This window comes from Poecilia mexicana, unplaced genomic scaffold, assembly GCF_051168715.1.
Source record: "Poecilia mexicana isolate PSO_F unplaced genomic scaffold, ASM5116871v1 scaffold_9, whole genome shotgun sequence".
Lineage (NCBI taxonomy): Eukaryota > Metazoa > Chordata > Actinopteri > Cyprinodontiformes > Poeciliidae > Poecilia > Poecilia mexicana.
This window is the reverse complement of record NW_028263378.1, coordinates 33,564,445-33,580,207: the sequence shown is the minus strand read 5'-3', so window position 1 is coordinate 33,580,207 and position 15,763 is coordinate 33,564,445. Positions and strand designations below refer to the sequence as shown.

At 42.4% G+C, this 15,763-nt stretch overlaps 1 protein-coding gene across 2 annotated transcripts in view; it reads left to right on the top strand.

Moving 5' to 3' along the window:
• The window catches only part of apba1a (amyloid beta precursor protein binding family A member 1a), a 60,698-nt gene that overhangs the window by 13,615 nt on the left and 31,320 nt on the right, over positions 1-15,763 (top strand). Inside the window, exons 2-5 of one of the 2 annotated variants that reach the window (XM_088009177.1) lie at positions 9,544-9,609; positions 12,533-12,631; positions 12,735-12,774; positions 14,002-14,147. In XM_088009177.1, the coding sequence (XP_087865303.1) occupies positions 9,544-9,609; positions 12,533-12,631; positions 12,735-12,774; positions 14,002-14,147 (351 nt within the window). Of the gene's footprint in view, positions 1-9,543; positions 9,610-12,532; positions 12,641-12,734; positions 12,775-14,001; positions 14,148-15,763 lie in introns of both variants that reach the window. The other variant, XM_088009176.1, reaches the window with a different exon arrangement.

The following is a 15,763-nucleotide window of genomic DNA, read 5'->3' as shown; positions in this document are numbered from 1 at the left end:
ACATATCTCGGAAGTTACCTGGCTTAATAGCGCGTAATATTCCTCTAATCATCTCATTTGGAGTGTGATTCTCCCTGAGACCCTCATCTATCTGTTTACAGATGCTATTGTAACTGATTTCTGATGTTGTGTCACTAATCATTCCCCCATGCACTTTGAATTCTCTGCGGGACAGCAGTGGCAAATCTTTCATGGCTATCATACTCTCACCAGTGTGACTTGGGATGTTCCCTGCATGAGGAACAGAGTACTGAGGTGAGAACAGCTGTTAATGATTTTGGAAAGTCGGGAGACGTGGGTCCCCTGTAGCTGGTGGAACCGATGCCCAAGTTGTCTGCTGGTTGCGAGATTGACTGGTGTGAGAAGCTGAAGTGGACAAGGCTTGGTTTAATTGAGCCTGAATAGTGTCATAGCGGGCCAATAATCTCTGTGTCACCATGGCCGTCTTGTGACTGAACACGGGAAATGGCCTGCCCACTTGTACTTGCTTCAGCTTCAAAAGACACTGTAGTTTGTCCACGATTCATCATGGTCCCCTCTATGATACATTCCAGTCTCTTTAATAATGGCAAACCCTGGTCCTCCCGATCCAGGATTGTCAGACATGACAGGTAGGTAGTCAGATATTCAACACAACTTTCTTCATCATTCTGAGTCAGCTGACTGGAGTCCAGTCCTTCCACCTCGCCAAGAGAAGTTGCAGTGAGGTGGGCTTCACTACCTGTTAGCTGGTGTAATATTTTTTTGATGCTCCATAGCAGTTGTTTTCTCTCACCAGAAGACATCTTGCTGCTCTCGGACACTCAAGTCCACAGTGCTGCACTCTGTAGGCTGGTACACCCTTTTCACTGGCTACTGGCCTCTACTGCACACTGGGTCACTCCTGGCTCTGAGAGGTCCTGGTGATCAATATTATTGGATCAGCAGTAGCCCATGGATGTGTGGCGTGCTAATCCCGGACGAGCCCCCACGATCTGTTACAGGTCCCGGGTGTCAGAACTGCTGTAACAGAGTTGACACAATCTGAAGAGGAAATAGACAAGGAGTCAGCAATGACGACTACTGTTGCTGTTAACATCCAGATTGTATTTGAGACAAACCGGAAGTCCATCCCAAAACCAACCTGGAAGCAACACCCCCCCAAACAAAGGTTCCGCGTCGCCATTACCGCTCCTGTCCCCTTCCCAGAAAAGCACTATAAATAAAGACAGATGAACATAGTGAACTGCAAATAATAAAAAAAAACAACAAAATACTGTGGTGCCATTTGTAGGTGCACCACATATATTATTTTTCCATGATGATAGGTGAGGCTCTGCCTCACCTGCTTCCCCTGACCGCACGTCACTGATATATATATATATTTGTGTGAAAAAAGTGTGGTAATGTTGCCGAAACACGTTGTTTGAACTTTCACGGTGTCTGTAGTTCTCTAGATAAGAGTGCTGCACAAGCGCACACATATTTTGCCGCCTGAGCGTCGTCCCTCCATAGACATGAATATGACCCACGTATTCATGTCTATGGTCCCTCCTACTTGGCTAAAAGAAAACAGCAGCAGATGCCTCAGCACTGCAGGATATTTTTGTTCAGATCGACGGACTATTGACGTGAGATCTTGGAGGATAACTTTTCACAAGTAAGATTCACATATTACCGTTTACTTTTTGTGAATAGAATAGAATATACTGTATTTATGTCCACTGGCAAAATGCCAGCTAATATTAGCTATAGTGCTTGGTGTAATACAGGTCTAGTGCGAAATTCTGTTCCCCTGTGAATTCTGTTCTCCTGTGTGGCTGGTTGACCTTTTGACCATTAACATTTCATTAATATCTTCAAAGCCAAAGCAGCACAAACAAAAAATTTTTGCTGCACAAACCAGCACGAGTTGATTGACACCCATTTTGTTTGATTTGAGGAAGGTGGGGGGGTGGGGGGGGCTGGTTGACCTTTGATGACCTCTAGAAACATTTCTTTATATCTTTACAATGATAGCGGCACAAACAAAAAATTTTGCTGCACAAACCAGCACAAACATAGCACAAACGTTTGACACCAATTTTGTCTGATTTGAAGACGGTGGGGTTGCCAACTTCACTCAGGTGTCGGACGCGCGCATTGCAGCCAGAGAGTTGGATCCTTTCATTTTCATGGCGCTTCTGATCGATTTCTTGGTAAAACAACTCATCTAATCAAGTCAAGGTTGTAACTTTCAGTTCAATCGGCAGCTTCTGTTTAAAAATGAAGCAATAACAAATTTGTAAAATAAATAAATAAACTTCTTACACTGTTTTGTGTTGTTTTTAATGGCCAAGAGAAGCGGTCTTGTTCCTACTTTTATCACTCAAGCCTGCCAAAGAAGTCACAGTTTTCTAACACATTGTATGTATTTATAATTTTTCATTGCTAATATAAGAGGAGGGAAGCTGGCTGATAGCAGGGCACGCAAATTTGATTTCCTGAAAAAATGAGAGTAGGCTTTCTGGAAAATCCCCTCCTAATGTTAAATATATGTGGATAAAAGAAATTTCTAGTTAATTAAATATTAATTTAGCAGCAGATCTTTAACTGTGGTTATTGCTCATCATCAACAATAAGTCCTGTAAGTTTGAAAACATTTGCTCATTATTTGCCAGAGTTATTAAGGGGAACCATATATTTTAGCTATTTTAGCTGCCTGAAACAATCCATTACCCTTCTATAACATGAGGACAAATTCTTTTTTTCACAAGTGTGCTTATATCTCTCTTTATCAACAACAAATCCTGTATACGGATGAGATCCGCCCGGAGTTCCTTAAGGCTCTGGATGTTGTAGGGTTGTATTGGCTCACGCGACTCTGCAATATCGCATGGACATCGGGGGCAGTTCCCCTGGATTGGCAGACTGGGGTGGTGGTCCTCCTGTTCAAATAGGGGGACCGGAGGGTGTGCTCCAATTACAGGGGGGTCACACTCTTAAGCCTCCCTGGTATGGTCTATTCAGGGGTCCTGGAGAGGAGGGTCCATCGGATAGTCGAACCTCGGATTCAGGAAGAGCAATGTGGTTTTTGTCCTGGTCATGGAACACTGGACCAGCTCTACACCCTCAGCAGGGTCCTGGAGGGTGCATGGGAGTTCGCCCAACCAGTCTACATGTGTTTTGTGAACTTGGAGAAGGCATTCGACCGTGTCCCTAGGGGGGTTTTGTGGGGGGTTCTCCGGGAGTATGGGGTACCGGGCCCTTTGATACGGGCTGTCAGGTCCGTATCAGGTCTGTATGACCAGTGTCGGAGTCTGGTCTGCATTGCCGGCAGTAAGTTGGGCCCATTTCCGGTGAGAGTTGGACTCTGCCAAGGCTGCCCTTTGTCACCGATTCTGTTCATTACTTTCATGGACAGAATTTCTAGGCGCAGCCGAGGTGTTGAGGGGATCCGTTTTGGTGGCCTTAGGATCACATCTCTGCTTTTTGGGGATGATGTGGTCCTGTTGGCTTCATCAGATCATGATCTGCGGCTCTCGCTGGAGTGGTACGCGGCCGAGTGTGAAGCGGCCAGGATGAGTGCCCCCAAATCTGAGGCCATGGTCTTGAGCCGGAAAAGGGTAAAGTGCCTTCTCCGGGTCAGGGGGGGTCGTCCTGCCTCAAGTGGAGGAGTTTAAGTATCTGGGGATCTTGTTCACAAATGAGGGAAGAAGGGACGGGAGATCGACAAGCAGATTGGGGCAGCGTCTGCTGTGAAACGGGCGCTGTACCGGTGGTGAAGTGAGAGCTCAGTCAAAAAGCGAAGCTCTCAATTTACCGGTCGATCTATGGTCGTGAGCTTTGGGTCATGACCGACAGAACGAGATCACGGATACAAGCGGCCAAAATGGGTTTCCTCCGCAGGGTGGCTGGGTTCTCCCTTAGAGATAGGGTGAGAAGCTCGGTAATTCGGGAGGGACTCAGAGTAGAGCCGCTGCTCCTCCACATCGAGAGGAGCCAGTTGAGGTGGCTCGGGCATCTGGTAAGCATGGCTCCTGGATGCCTCCCTAGTGAGGTGTTCTGGGCATGTCCCACCGGGAGGAGGCCCCGGGGAAGACCCAGGACATGCTGGAGGGACTATGTCTCTTGGCTGGCCTGGGAACGTCTTGGGGTTCCCCCAGAGGAGCTGGAAGAATTGGCTGGGAAGAGGGAAGTCTGGGCCTCCCTTCTGAAGCTGCTGCCCCCGTGACCCGACCCTTGATAAGCGGAAGAAAATGGATGTATGGATGGATGGATGGATGGATGGATAAAAACACATCTCTATCAATAAAAATAAATCCAACATTGAATTTATAAAGTGCATAGCTCTATTGCTCTCCCTCTTCCATCTGCTTTGGTCTCTTCTGGAACCTTTAAACGGTGCTCAGGCCTCCGGGGAATCTTTTAGCCTGAACACCCTGCAGAGGAAGAGACAAAGGTAAGCCACACCCACACAAAGCCTTCAAACATTTCAGTGCATTTCAAACAATCACAATACTTATATTATCCCTTTGTTTGTTGTATTTCAACAGGACACCATCAGTTCCAGCTGAGATGCCACTGCATAAAAACACACAATCAACAAAATACTTCAATCTGTTTGTATCCATTTCTTTTATCATTCAACATGCATTTCTTTTATCATTTAACACACATTTTAAGTGTTGTACAGCCAAGTAATGAAGACCTTCAATACAAACAGATTATTTCAGGTGGCTAAAATTTATGGTTCCCCGCTTTAACTGTGGGAAATAATGAATAACAATTTCCAAAATCACAAGATTTGTTGATGAGAGGAATAAACACAGTTAAAGACTTGCTGGTAACTTAATTTGTTCCTATGAAATTGAGGGGGAACAGATTATTGTTGGGATTTGAGTTTTCTGTGTAATAATGTTTGATTTTCTGTGTTTATTTAGATCTGAGTCCCTATGTCGCCCCGTCTGCTCCCTGATTGTCTCGTCTCGTTGATTACCCTTTGTGTATTTAAGCCCACCTGTTGTCCTGGCATCTTGTCGGGTCCTTGTCGTTCACTTAGTGTGTGTTATCAAGCGTCCAGCGTTAACTGTTGTTAACTGTCTTGGTAGAACTGTAAAGTCCTCAGTTCAGCAGCGTTACTTAGTCAGCCATCATAGTAGAACTGCTAGTCCTGTGTCGGCACCTGCTCTCGTTACCAGTCTGTTCCTGCTGCTATCGGTGCTGAGCCTCTGTGTATTTCTGCTCTGCTGTGCTGCCAGATTTTGGGACTGTGTGAGCCATCTTCATTATTAAACTTTCATTATTACTCTTACCTGGGTCCATGGTGTATATCTTTACCGCACCGCAACACCGCATCATGGCAGAAGGACCCGTCCACTCCAAGTTGAGGAACGCCCCTACTACCTACCTGGACCCAGCAAACTGGCGGGAGTTGCTGAGAGACATCCAATTCTATGCCGCCGAGTTGGCGAAACCGTACATTCCAGGCAGTCGCTGGTCTGCTTGGACAAGTGGATAACACAGTGGATCACACAGTTCGTCGCCTCCCACCTCCCGGCTTTGGAAGAAATACGTCGGGATGTGGAATGGGAATTTCAGACGGCGGCAGTGGTGCTGAGGGAAAAGACAGATCTCCCGAGACCAGCTGATTCCGTGTTCCCGTGTCTCAGCCCCATCAGCCTCAACACCTCGGTTTGACTCCCTTTCACCTGTTCTGGTTCCGGCTTCCACCACAGCCTGTCCACGTCCAGCTGCCAACCCGCTTCCAGCTATGGTTCCCATGGCCATGGGATTCCAGGTGGTTAAGTTGCCGCGTAGTTATTAAGTGGCATGGTTGATGGCATGACCCGCCCAGGTAGGGGGATTCTCTGTGCCGCCCCCTGAGTCTGCTGCTGCACCGCCCCCTGAGTTTCCTGAGACCCCACGTCCTGAGACTGCAGCTAAGACTCCGCCTCCCAGGCTCCTCCCGAGTCTGTCTCCTAGTGCTCCTCCCAAGACGCCGTCTCCCAGTGCACCTCCTGAGTATCCGAATTCCTACTGCTTTTCCTGAGTCTCCGCCTCCTAGTATTCCTCCTGAGTCTCGGCCTCCTAGTGCTTCCCCCGAGACTTTGCCCCCTAGTGCTCCTTCAGGGACTCCTCCTCCCAGAGCTCCCCCAGAGACCAGTGCTAGGCCCAAGCGGCCCCTATGTTATCTCCTGAGGTCCCAGCGGCCCCTTCGTCACCTCTCGAGGCTCCAGCAGCACCTTCGCCGCCTACAGAGGCCCCAGCGTTCCCTTCTTCGCCTCCCAAGGTTCCTGAGGCCCCTTTGTCGCCTCCCGAGCCACAAGCTCCCTTTCAGTAGATGCCCACCAAGGCCCAAGTGCCTCCGACGTTGATTCCCCCTGTCTCACTACCAGCCCCCAGATCTTCCTCAGAGGGTCCGTTTCATGTGCCATGGCCACCCCCAGCTGGCCATGGCACATGACCAGCTGGTCATGTGCCATGACCAGCTGGTCATGCCATGACCAGCATAAGACATGGCATAAGACATGCCATGTCTTATGGTCATGGCGCATAAGAAACTTGACTGTGTCAAGTTTCTTATGCGTCGTTGCAGGCCCCCAGACTGTCACGGCAGGTCCGTCCTGACCGTGTTCTTGTTTTGTTTTTGACTGAGCTACTGTCTTTCACCTAGTGTTCTTCCGCCCACCCTTAGTTTTTTGTTTATTCTCTGGACTCTAGCCCCCCGTCCGGCACCCCTCCGCCCAACCTAGTTTTTTTTTTTACACTATGGGCGTCTGGAAGGCGCCCTTCGGTGGGGGTGAGGGTACTGTCGGGATTTGACTTTTCTGTGTAATTATATTAGGTTTTCTGTGTTTATTTAGATCTGTGTTTCCTGTGTGTCCCTGTGTCTGTTCCCTGATTGTTCCCAGGTGTGTCTCGTCTTGTTGATTACCCTCCATGTATTTAAGCCCACATCTTGTCCTGGTCTTTTGTCGGGTCCTTGTCGTTCGCATAGTGTGTGTTATCAAGCATCCAGTGATAGCTGTCTCAGTAGAACTGTAAAGTCCTGAATTCAATGTTACTTAGTCAGCCGTCGTAGTAGAAGTGCTAGTCCTGTCTCAGCACCTGCTCTCATTACCAGTCTGTTACTGCTGCTATCGGTGCTGAGCTTCTGTGTGTTTTCGCTCCTCCGTGTTGCCAGATTTTGGGACTGTGCAAGCCATCTTTATTATTAAACTTTCATTATTACTCTTACCTGGGTCCATGGCGTATATCCTCACTGCACCTTAACACTGCATCATGACAATTATTTCAAGCAGCTAAAATATATGGTTCCCTCGTCGTAACTTTGGCAAAAATTGAGAGGAATAAGCACCGTTAAAGACTTGTAGGTAAATTAATTTGTTCTTATGAGATGGAGGGGGAACAGATTATTTCAGGTAGCTGAAATATCTCTCCGCCCCCCTAATTGCTTTGGCAAATAAAGAGCAACCGTTTCCAAATTATGTGTGAAAGTATGTTTGAACCACTAAAATTTAGCAACTAGAAATTTCTTTTATCCAGTAATCTAGAAGGGGATTTCAATCTGTAGAGACTCACACAGAGAGAGAAACAGCAGTTAGACAATTTTATTGGACAGAGAATATGGCGCTCTGACACCGGCGGAAGATGTGTGCTGAGAATCGCAGCGAGCTTGAATGATTGGCTCGAATGACGCTCAGGTAGGTCTTCCCCCGGGCCCAGTCACTGGTGGTGGAGCGGAGCTTGGAGAGAGGAGTCTTGAGGGGTCCTGGAGGCGTCTGGGAGACTGGTGGTGGAAACGGGGAGGAGGTGGGTTGAAACACAGCTGAAGCGGGTGGATCCGTGGTTGCTTCACCTTTTTGAAGGAGCTCTTGCCAGTTGATTGGATCGAGGTAGAGAGGTGGTGCGTCCTGATTGGCTGGGGTGAAGGCATGGTGATAGGTGATGTAGGAAGAGTCTTACAGGTTGAATTTTCGCCTAGGGCTTCATTTTCCAGAAAGCATACACTCTCATCTTTCTCATCTAATATTCATTCGGGTCACTTTTGTTGTAAACCTTCTCGCAGAAGAGTGTACTGAAAATCACCATGTTAGTTGAAATACTGCTAGTGGTAAAACATTCCTTTCTCAGCTGGATGAATCTCACCCAAGGCTTAAATAAGTTTTTTTCTGTTGTTTATGCACATAAACAAGTTTTTTTATTTAATTATTGGCTCTAGTGGTCTTTTTATGTTTTTTTGATAGTTAATTGACAGGAAAGTTGGTAATGAGAGATTGGGAAAGACATGCGGCAAAGGTTGCTAGGCCAGGAATTGAACCTGCAACAGCCGTGTTGAGGACTAAGGTCTCCATACATGGGTTGTACTTAACCCCTGCGCCACCACAGCACACCCACATAAACAAGTTTTAATCACATCTGAGCAAACAAAACCTCCTAGAGTTCTGTTCCTTTTCAGACCACAGCCGTTGAGCTCAGTTTTCCACCAGTTACGTCACGCAAATGCACAATTTATCTAGGAGAGCTTTTTTGTTGATTTGACACTTTAAAACATTTGCTAGCTAATTAAAGACCAAATACAGCAACCAGGTTTACAATTTGACCTGAGAAAATAAAATATTTTCCTACTATTCAAAAGGACCTTTAATATGGACTTTAAAAATTCTAGCTTGACTGTGTCAAGTTTCTTTATTGAATATTTTCATTAAAGTAACCATCACTATCTGGGCTTTTGTTATTCTTTATGGTTCTTTAGCAAAATTTAGTTGTTTTAGACAGATAGGAGTAATGAGATGTATTTTGTCTACTTTTCCAATTGATCCATAGTGGTTATGAAAGTTGGAATTTTAAAAAAGACTTATCTTTGTGAAATAATAAACATTTAATAAAGATAGAAAGACGCTCTCTGTTTTGTAATATGTGGGTTAATATTAGCCACATATTAGTGATGAGTTATTTTAGCTGAATAAATGTACTATTGCCAGGATGAATTTGCATCAAAATTAAAAATAATTACAATCGTGATATTGCATTTAATCAATGGTGATTCCGTTTTATTATATTAAACTCTAGTCTCAATATCAGTTTGCTTTCTTACATTTGTTTACTCCAGCAAAGTCTTTTTTACCTCCCTTTCTTCTACCTCTATCCACCTAATAATTTATTCATCATGGAACAAAAAAGAAAAGCGTATTGGATAACTCAAACTAAATATTTAATTTGGGATCTAGTAGCAGCATGGAATGACCTGTTAACCTTTCTCCTTTTTCTAACTAATTCTAATTACAAGTTTCTTGTATTCTTTATTGTTTGAATGCTGGTTTACTTATATGTTGTGGTTACTTGCTTCATAAATTTTTTGGGGAATTAAGGTTTATGTTTGAAATTTTGCAGAGGAATAAAACAGGATGACGTGACCAACCCATGACCAACCTGAATGTGTCACCTGAGCTTACTTTTAGTGACTTTGCTGATGCATTTCACCTACTCTGCCCTTCATGTGCATGTTCTTCTGTGACTCTTTAAGATTAAACTACCTTCAGGTAATAACCAAAAACTATGGAAAATTTTTGGCTGTATCAGGTAGAAAAGCACGAGGAAGAACAAGCCAAGCAGAAGGAACAGACTGACCAGTGTGCTCAAAGTGAGGTGAGGATAGTCTGAGTTTTTTGTTTAGGTTTTCCTGTTGCGTGGTGATTCTTTATATCCTACTGTGTGGAGTGGGACATTCTGAAATAGCTAAAGAATTTAGATGTTCAACTCCACTTTAACAGCTTAACTCCTTAAATTATTTATTTCTTACTCACTGTAAGGTGCTAAATTATGATTTCTGGATTTATTTCTTGTGTTGTCCTTCGCACATTAATTACAGTTTTTTTGTGAAAAAAATAAATAGAAAAATATATCTTTTGGATAAACCAGATAAAGAGGCCTTTGGCAGAAAAGCTATAACGTTATAAGTTTGAATTCAGAACTTAACAATCAGCATTAAAGTCAAAAGAGCAATGATCTAATATATTTATGTTAATTAGTTAAGTTCAGCCATGTTAAATAATTATATTTAAAGGCACTTTTCACACACAAAATAGTTCAATTCATATTCAATTGTACAGAATTCTCTACAGTAACTAAATTAAATTATATTAAATTCAGTTTATTTATATAGCGCCAATTCACAACAGATGTTGTCTCAAGGCACAAAATTCAATCACACATACATTCCAATTGATCCCAGTTATCATACAGAGCAGTATGCTCTATTAATTATTAAAAGTAGATTAAAAAGTTTATTCCTAAGGAAACCCAGAAGATTGCATCAAGTCATTGGCTTGCAGCATTTGCTCCTCCTGTAAGAGCACATAGTGCAAAGGTTGAGTTATGTCATTGACTTTACAGCAGTCCCTCATACAGAGCAGGCAGTTGAAGTCAATCAGACTCATTTCAGCAAAATCTACTAAAATATATTCTGATATCTAATACAATGAAGTTAAATCCAACTACAATCAAATTCAGATGATACAATAAAGCCACTGGTTGGTAAAAAAAAAATAATTATTTGATTTTTTCTTTTTTATCTCAAGTATGTATTAAATATTATTCTTTTTAAACGTTGACAGGCTAGTCAATGCAAGACCAGCCTACATTATCAGTAGTTGATGTATGGTGATAACAATATGTTAATGACAACAAACTATGATAAATGAAAACTAAGAAGAAACTGCAGGTCTTGTCTCAACAGTGGTCGGGTTTACACTTAGGTAAGGTTGATACATGAAGCCTCGGCGTAAATTCAAGCTGGAATACTATTCATCTCACCTACCAGCTAATCATGCTCCTCCTTCGTGGTCTATTGGTGTCGGTCTTCTCCTTATCTCCTCCAATCATTAGGCTTCTCTTCCTTCATAAAGTCTGGTTTTCTACTTGCTCCACGGTCAATCTTTAACCCACCTGCACCTTCACATTCAACTCTCGACTTCTTCAGTATCTCTTCAGTCCTTCGGCATCCACCAGTGTCTGGAGGAAGACATTTCTAATCCTTCTTCACAGCAGCTCATCCTCTCTGATGGCGGTTACAAACGCCATGTCCTCTGTTGGAGTTTGAGCACCAAAGATTATTACTTGCTAAATAAAATTTCTAATAACTATTTTCTCTGTGTGTGAGTCTTTCCATTGTAAAAGTTGAAGATAGAAGATCCATAAATGTTTCTTGGAGAAATTAATTTAGCCAGTCACTTAATTAAGAGAAAAAATATTCAAAAAACAATCCAATTTGACACGACCAACACACAAAGGCAAAGTTTAGTTGACAATCGGAGTGTGGTCAGCATTTGTTTAAATCCCTCTACTGTGGTATGCTAAAATAAAATCCAACACAGACCCTCACAGGTTTAGCTAAATGTTACGGAGCATGGGGAATTTTTTTTCTTTTGCATTCCCTCGCAATAATCTACTGATCAGTTCATGCGGCATAATTGATACTATAAGCCTTTTTTACGGTGGCCGCCGTCTTTATGCTTTAATACAAGCTTATAAGGTTTTTCCATGGACTATTGAGTTATTATCGCGGGTAATAAGTCATCTGATTGTGTCTCTATTGTGTTCGTGTCTGAATGGTTTAAAGGGCTGCTTTCAGTGCCGTTCCATCTGAGCCTCAATAGACAAAAACATGCAGTAAATAAATTGATTTTCAATCAGTTTTTTGCACCAAAGTGTTAATAATAATAAACACATTTTCACTGAGGCTCTGTAAGAGCCATATGAATGAAATAAGTAATTATTGATATAACAGGAGCAGCGGCTTTGACACCTGTTGGTGTGGCAGTGATGTGGCAGTGACGTCATCAAGTATGAATGGGAAGGTGACGCTGCTGGCTCTGTGTGTATGAGGAAGCGGGTGAAAGTTTGGAGCATGATAATAAAAAATTAAATAAATCGATAATTGTGACAGAACAAAGAGGTTTGGAGTTGATTGATACACGGACAGATGAGATTCTCTGAGTTAACCCAGTGCGGCCGTCTACCACCATTAGTTTGCTATGTTTTATAATAATAAAATGTGTTTATTATTATTAACGCTTTGGTGCAAAAAACTGATTGAAAATTGATTTATTTACTGCATGTTTATATATGTTAAGGCTAAGATGGAAGGACACTGAAAGCAACACTTTAAACCATTCAGACTATGAACACAATAGAGACACAATCAGATGACTTATTACCCCGCGATAATAACTCAATAGTCCATGGAAAAACCTTATAAGGTTGTATTAAAGCAGAAAGTACGGCTTCCACCGTAAAAAAGGCTTACAGTGTCAATTATGCCACATGAACTGATCAGTAGATTATTGAGGGAACGCAAAAGTTTTGCGAGGATTAGGGTTAGGTAGGATTTCTCTTAACTTTATGTATGATTAAGAAAAAGAGGAACTTTAGGTTCCACAAATATGCACTTTTGTCACAATTTTTGTTGATCCATCTCTGTAATATAATAAGATATAATCTCTCTGGGATTAAATTTTTCCTTCTCCTCTAACATTAAACCTAAGACAACTTTCTTGTTCTGTCTCTGCAGTCCCCTGGCTCAGGCTCTTCTTCCCCTCCAGGAGCTGGGTCATCCAGCAAGCTTCTGTCACAGGATGAAAGCTTTCGAGGTTCTCTGTCTCAAAAAGAGGTTGATTCTGTATATAACTATTTTGGTATAATATTCACTTTTTATTCAGTTGACAAAGTAACAGTAGAAACATTACTCTTGTTTTAACTGTTTTTCTTCACAGTCCAGGAAAAGGCTTACTTCCTTCCCCACATATGTAGAAGGTGAGCATGAGTGATTTCATCTCAGGAGACATGGGACAAGGTTTTAAACAACTGAAATGAAACACATCGATAAGGTGAAAAATTAATGCTGTTTGTAATAATGTGGATAAGTTATTAATTCAACTCATTTTAAGTTATGGTGCTTTTACACCCGAGTTGTTTAAAACAAACTCTCCCTCTTTGGTCTAGTTCATTTGTGTAGTTGTGAACACAGCAATTTTACTATAGGGTGTACCTGAAACCATTCAAAGGAGTTAGTGTCTGGTTCCAAATGATCTCTAGAATGATTCATTTTTGGTGCGAATGTCATCCAACCTCGATCCAGAACAGCTGTACACTACAAGCTTAAGCTAAGCGCCATCCCACGTTTTGGGATGCGCTGGAATCAACAAATTTATAAACAGCCATGTGTTTCTTTGTAAAGGATAAAACCACATGAAACTTTCAAGACATCTTCTCAAAATCATTTGGTATTCTATACAGATCATTTTACCAGAAATGGTACTGGGAAACACACAATTGATGTGATTATATCCAAGATTGCAACATAGAATCTATTTCTGTATTTACATTTGGTTCTCCCACTCTGGACTCTAATGACCAATAAACAGATTGAGCGTTCTTACGTGATTTTGGTTGGCTTGAAGCTTTCCTGTCAAAAAGGAAAATTTCAAGCCACTAGAAACAATTTAGAGTCAGAAAACCTGATTGACTGTTTCTTGCCAAAATCCCCAGACTGACCGATGGTGTTTCAAGTTAGATCCAAGTTATGCAGCAATGGTGCTTTACAGTTTACAGTTTTGCTGTGATTTGGCATATCAGACAGTGGATCCTTTAGCATCTTTGACATCTGGATCACTGAAGCTCTAATTAAAAAACATTTTGCAGATGATGGAAGGTAAATGGATGGTATTCATCCTTTATTTACTGTTTTTAAAAGATTTTGGAGAAAAGTTTTGTTTTCCTTCTTGGGGGGCTTAAACAATATTAGGCTGCATAATGGCACAGTGTTTTAATCTTGAGGAGGGGTCTTTCTGCATGGAGTTTGCATGTTCTCTCCAGGTACTCCAGCTCTTTTGCCTAACTGTTAGGTTAATTGGTCTTAAGAGTGCCCTTAGGTTTGGTGTGCATGGTAACTTTTAAATGACTTTAATCCTTATGGGGAAATGTAGCACATTGACTAGTGATGTGGTGAGACTAATAAACAGACTGAATCTCTGTCTACAGTGCCTGGCCCCTGTGATCCAGAGGACCTAATTGATGGGATCATCTTTGCAGCTAACTGTCTTGGATCCACACAGATGTTATCAGAGAAGACACCATCGAAGAACATTCGCATGATCCAAGCACAGGAAGCAGTTAATCGCATCAAGGTAAACACTTAAAAGGAATCCCACAGAATGAACATGAATGAGCCTTTAGGTAATGAGAATCACATGTTGACCTAAATGTCTATATGCCTGTGGCTGACAGTTTTGTTGTTCTGTCAGTCAATCCCCCACCTCTAACCCCTAGATCAAGACCTCCAAACAAAATGTTCTAGGGGACTGGGGCTGAGGTGGGGACAAAGGCAGGGGTGAAAGTAAGCTGGTACGGTCCAGTACTACATTCCGGTAAATATTCTGAGCCGATACGCAGTGCCAGGAAAACGGCTGCAATAAGGCCGTCATTCAGAACAGCTGCACTTTGAGTCAAAGTAGATATACGATCAGTCTAAAACACGAGTTAATATGTCTATTAATATATTTTTTCTCATTCCTTGTCGTTTCTGAACTGTTGTGTGCAGAGTTTCTACCCCTCCAACAGTCTCCCTCTCTCTCCTCCATCTCCCTCCTGGAGCTCGTAGCTTTTGTCAGCGCCCTTCAAACCGTTCTCCTCTATATTTAACATCTCTTCTTATTACAAAATGTCCCATTTAAAAACAAACGGAGAGTATCTAGTTGTGTTTCATGCAGGGGTGCATGAAACACAACTTGCATGAAAAGTGATGACAGTTCTAGAAGGGCCCTGACCAACAGGGGGCCCTCCACAATTTAATTATTTTTTTGTTTAACAAATATGGAGAAAACATTTTTTTATTAAAGTTATTTACTGCAGCTTGAAGCTTAAGCTGGATTGCTTTATGTGTAGTTCCACATTGTTTTTGACTGTTGCTCATGGGGAGAGACATTTCAGTATCTAAAACTAAGAAAAAGTTTAAGCAACCTACTTGCTTACTGGATGTGGACTGTTGGATGTTAAATTCATGAGCAGTAAATATTGTGTTAATATTATTAATATTAATATATAATATTGTGCATTGAACCAAAGAAAGCAAGGCAGATGCAAGCCTTTAAAATTGTTACGCTTTTTATGGGTCAAATAGATTCAAAAAATTGTAACAGCAGCTGCGCAGGGGGGCCCAAACACATTTTTTGTCAGAGGTCCCAAGATTTCTTGCAGCACCCCTGGTTTCATGTTTTCTCAATTAAAAACACAGCAAACCTCGAAAACTACTGCTTATTAACTTGACTGTAGTTTTCACAATGATAGTGCATGGCACGTCTTTCTCTAAAAGACAATTGCTGTTTTTGGGCTTGGAAATAAGCAGACAGACCCCAGAATTTGTCTGACATCCAGTTAGTTTTAGTCAGACTCTCCTTGTCCATCATTTCCCAGATGATCCGTCCTGCTGTGTCTTTGTTAATGTTAATATATAACCTCTGAATGACGTCGAGCTTCGCGTTGCGCTCCAGAAAACTGCAAACTTCGAGACTATTATGAACAGCGCAATAAACGTGAAAACAGCCACGAATGAACGTGTTCGTAAAGTTGTGCAACTTAAAGCCATTATAATTATTAATATTAAGATAAGTGTCACAAATCTGTGCAGCGGCCATCTGAGTTGTGGAGCGGCAGCAGGAGCTCTGACACCAAACGCAAAGCTGTAACCTGGAGGGTGGGGTGGGGGAGGGGGGGTAAAATCCTGTTTATAGTTTTCCAGACAATA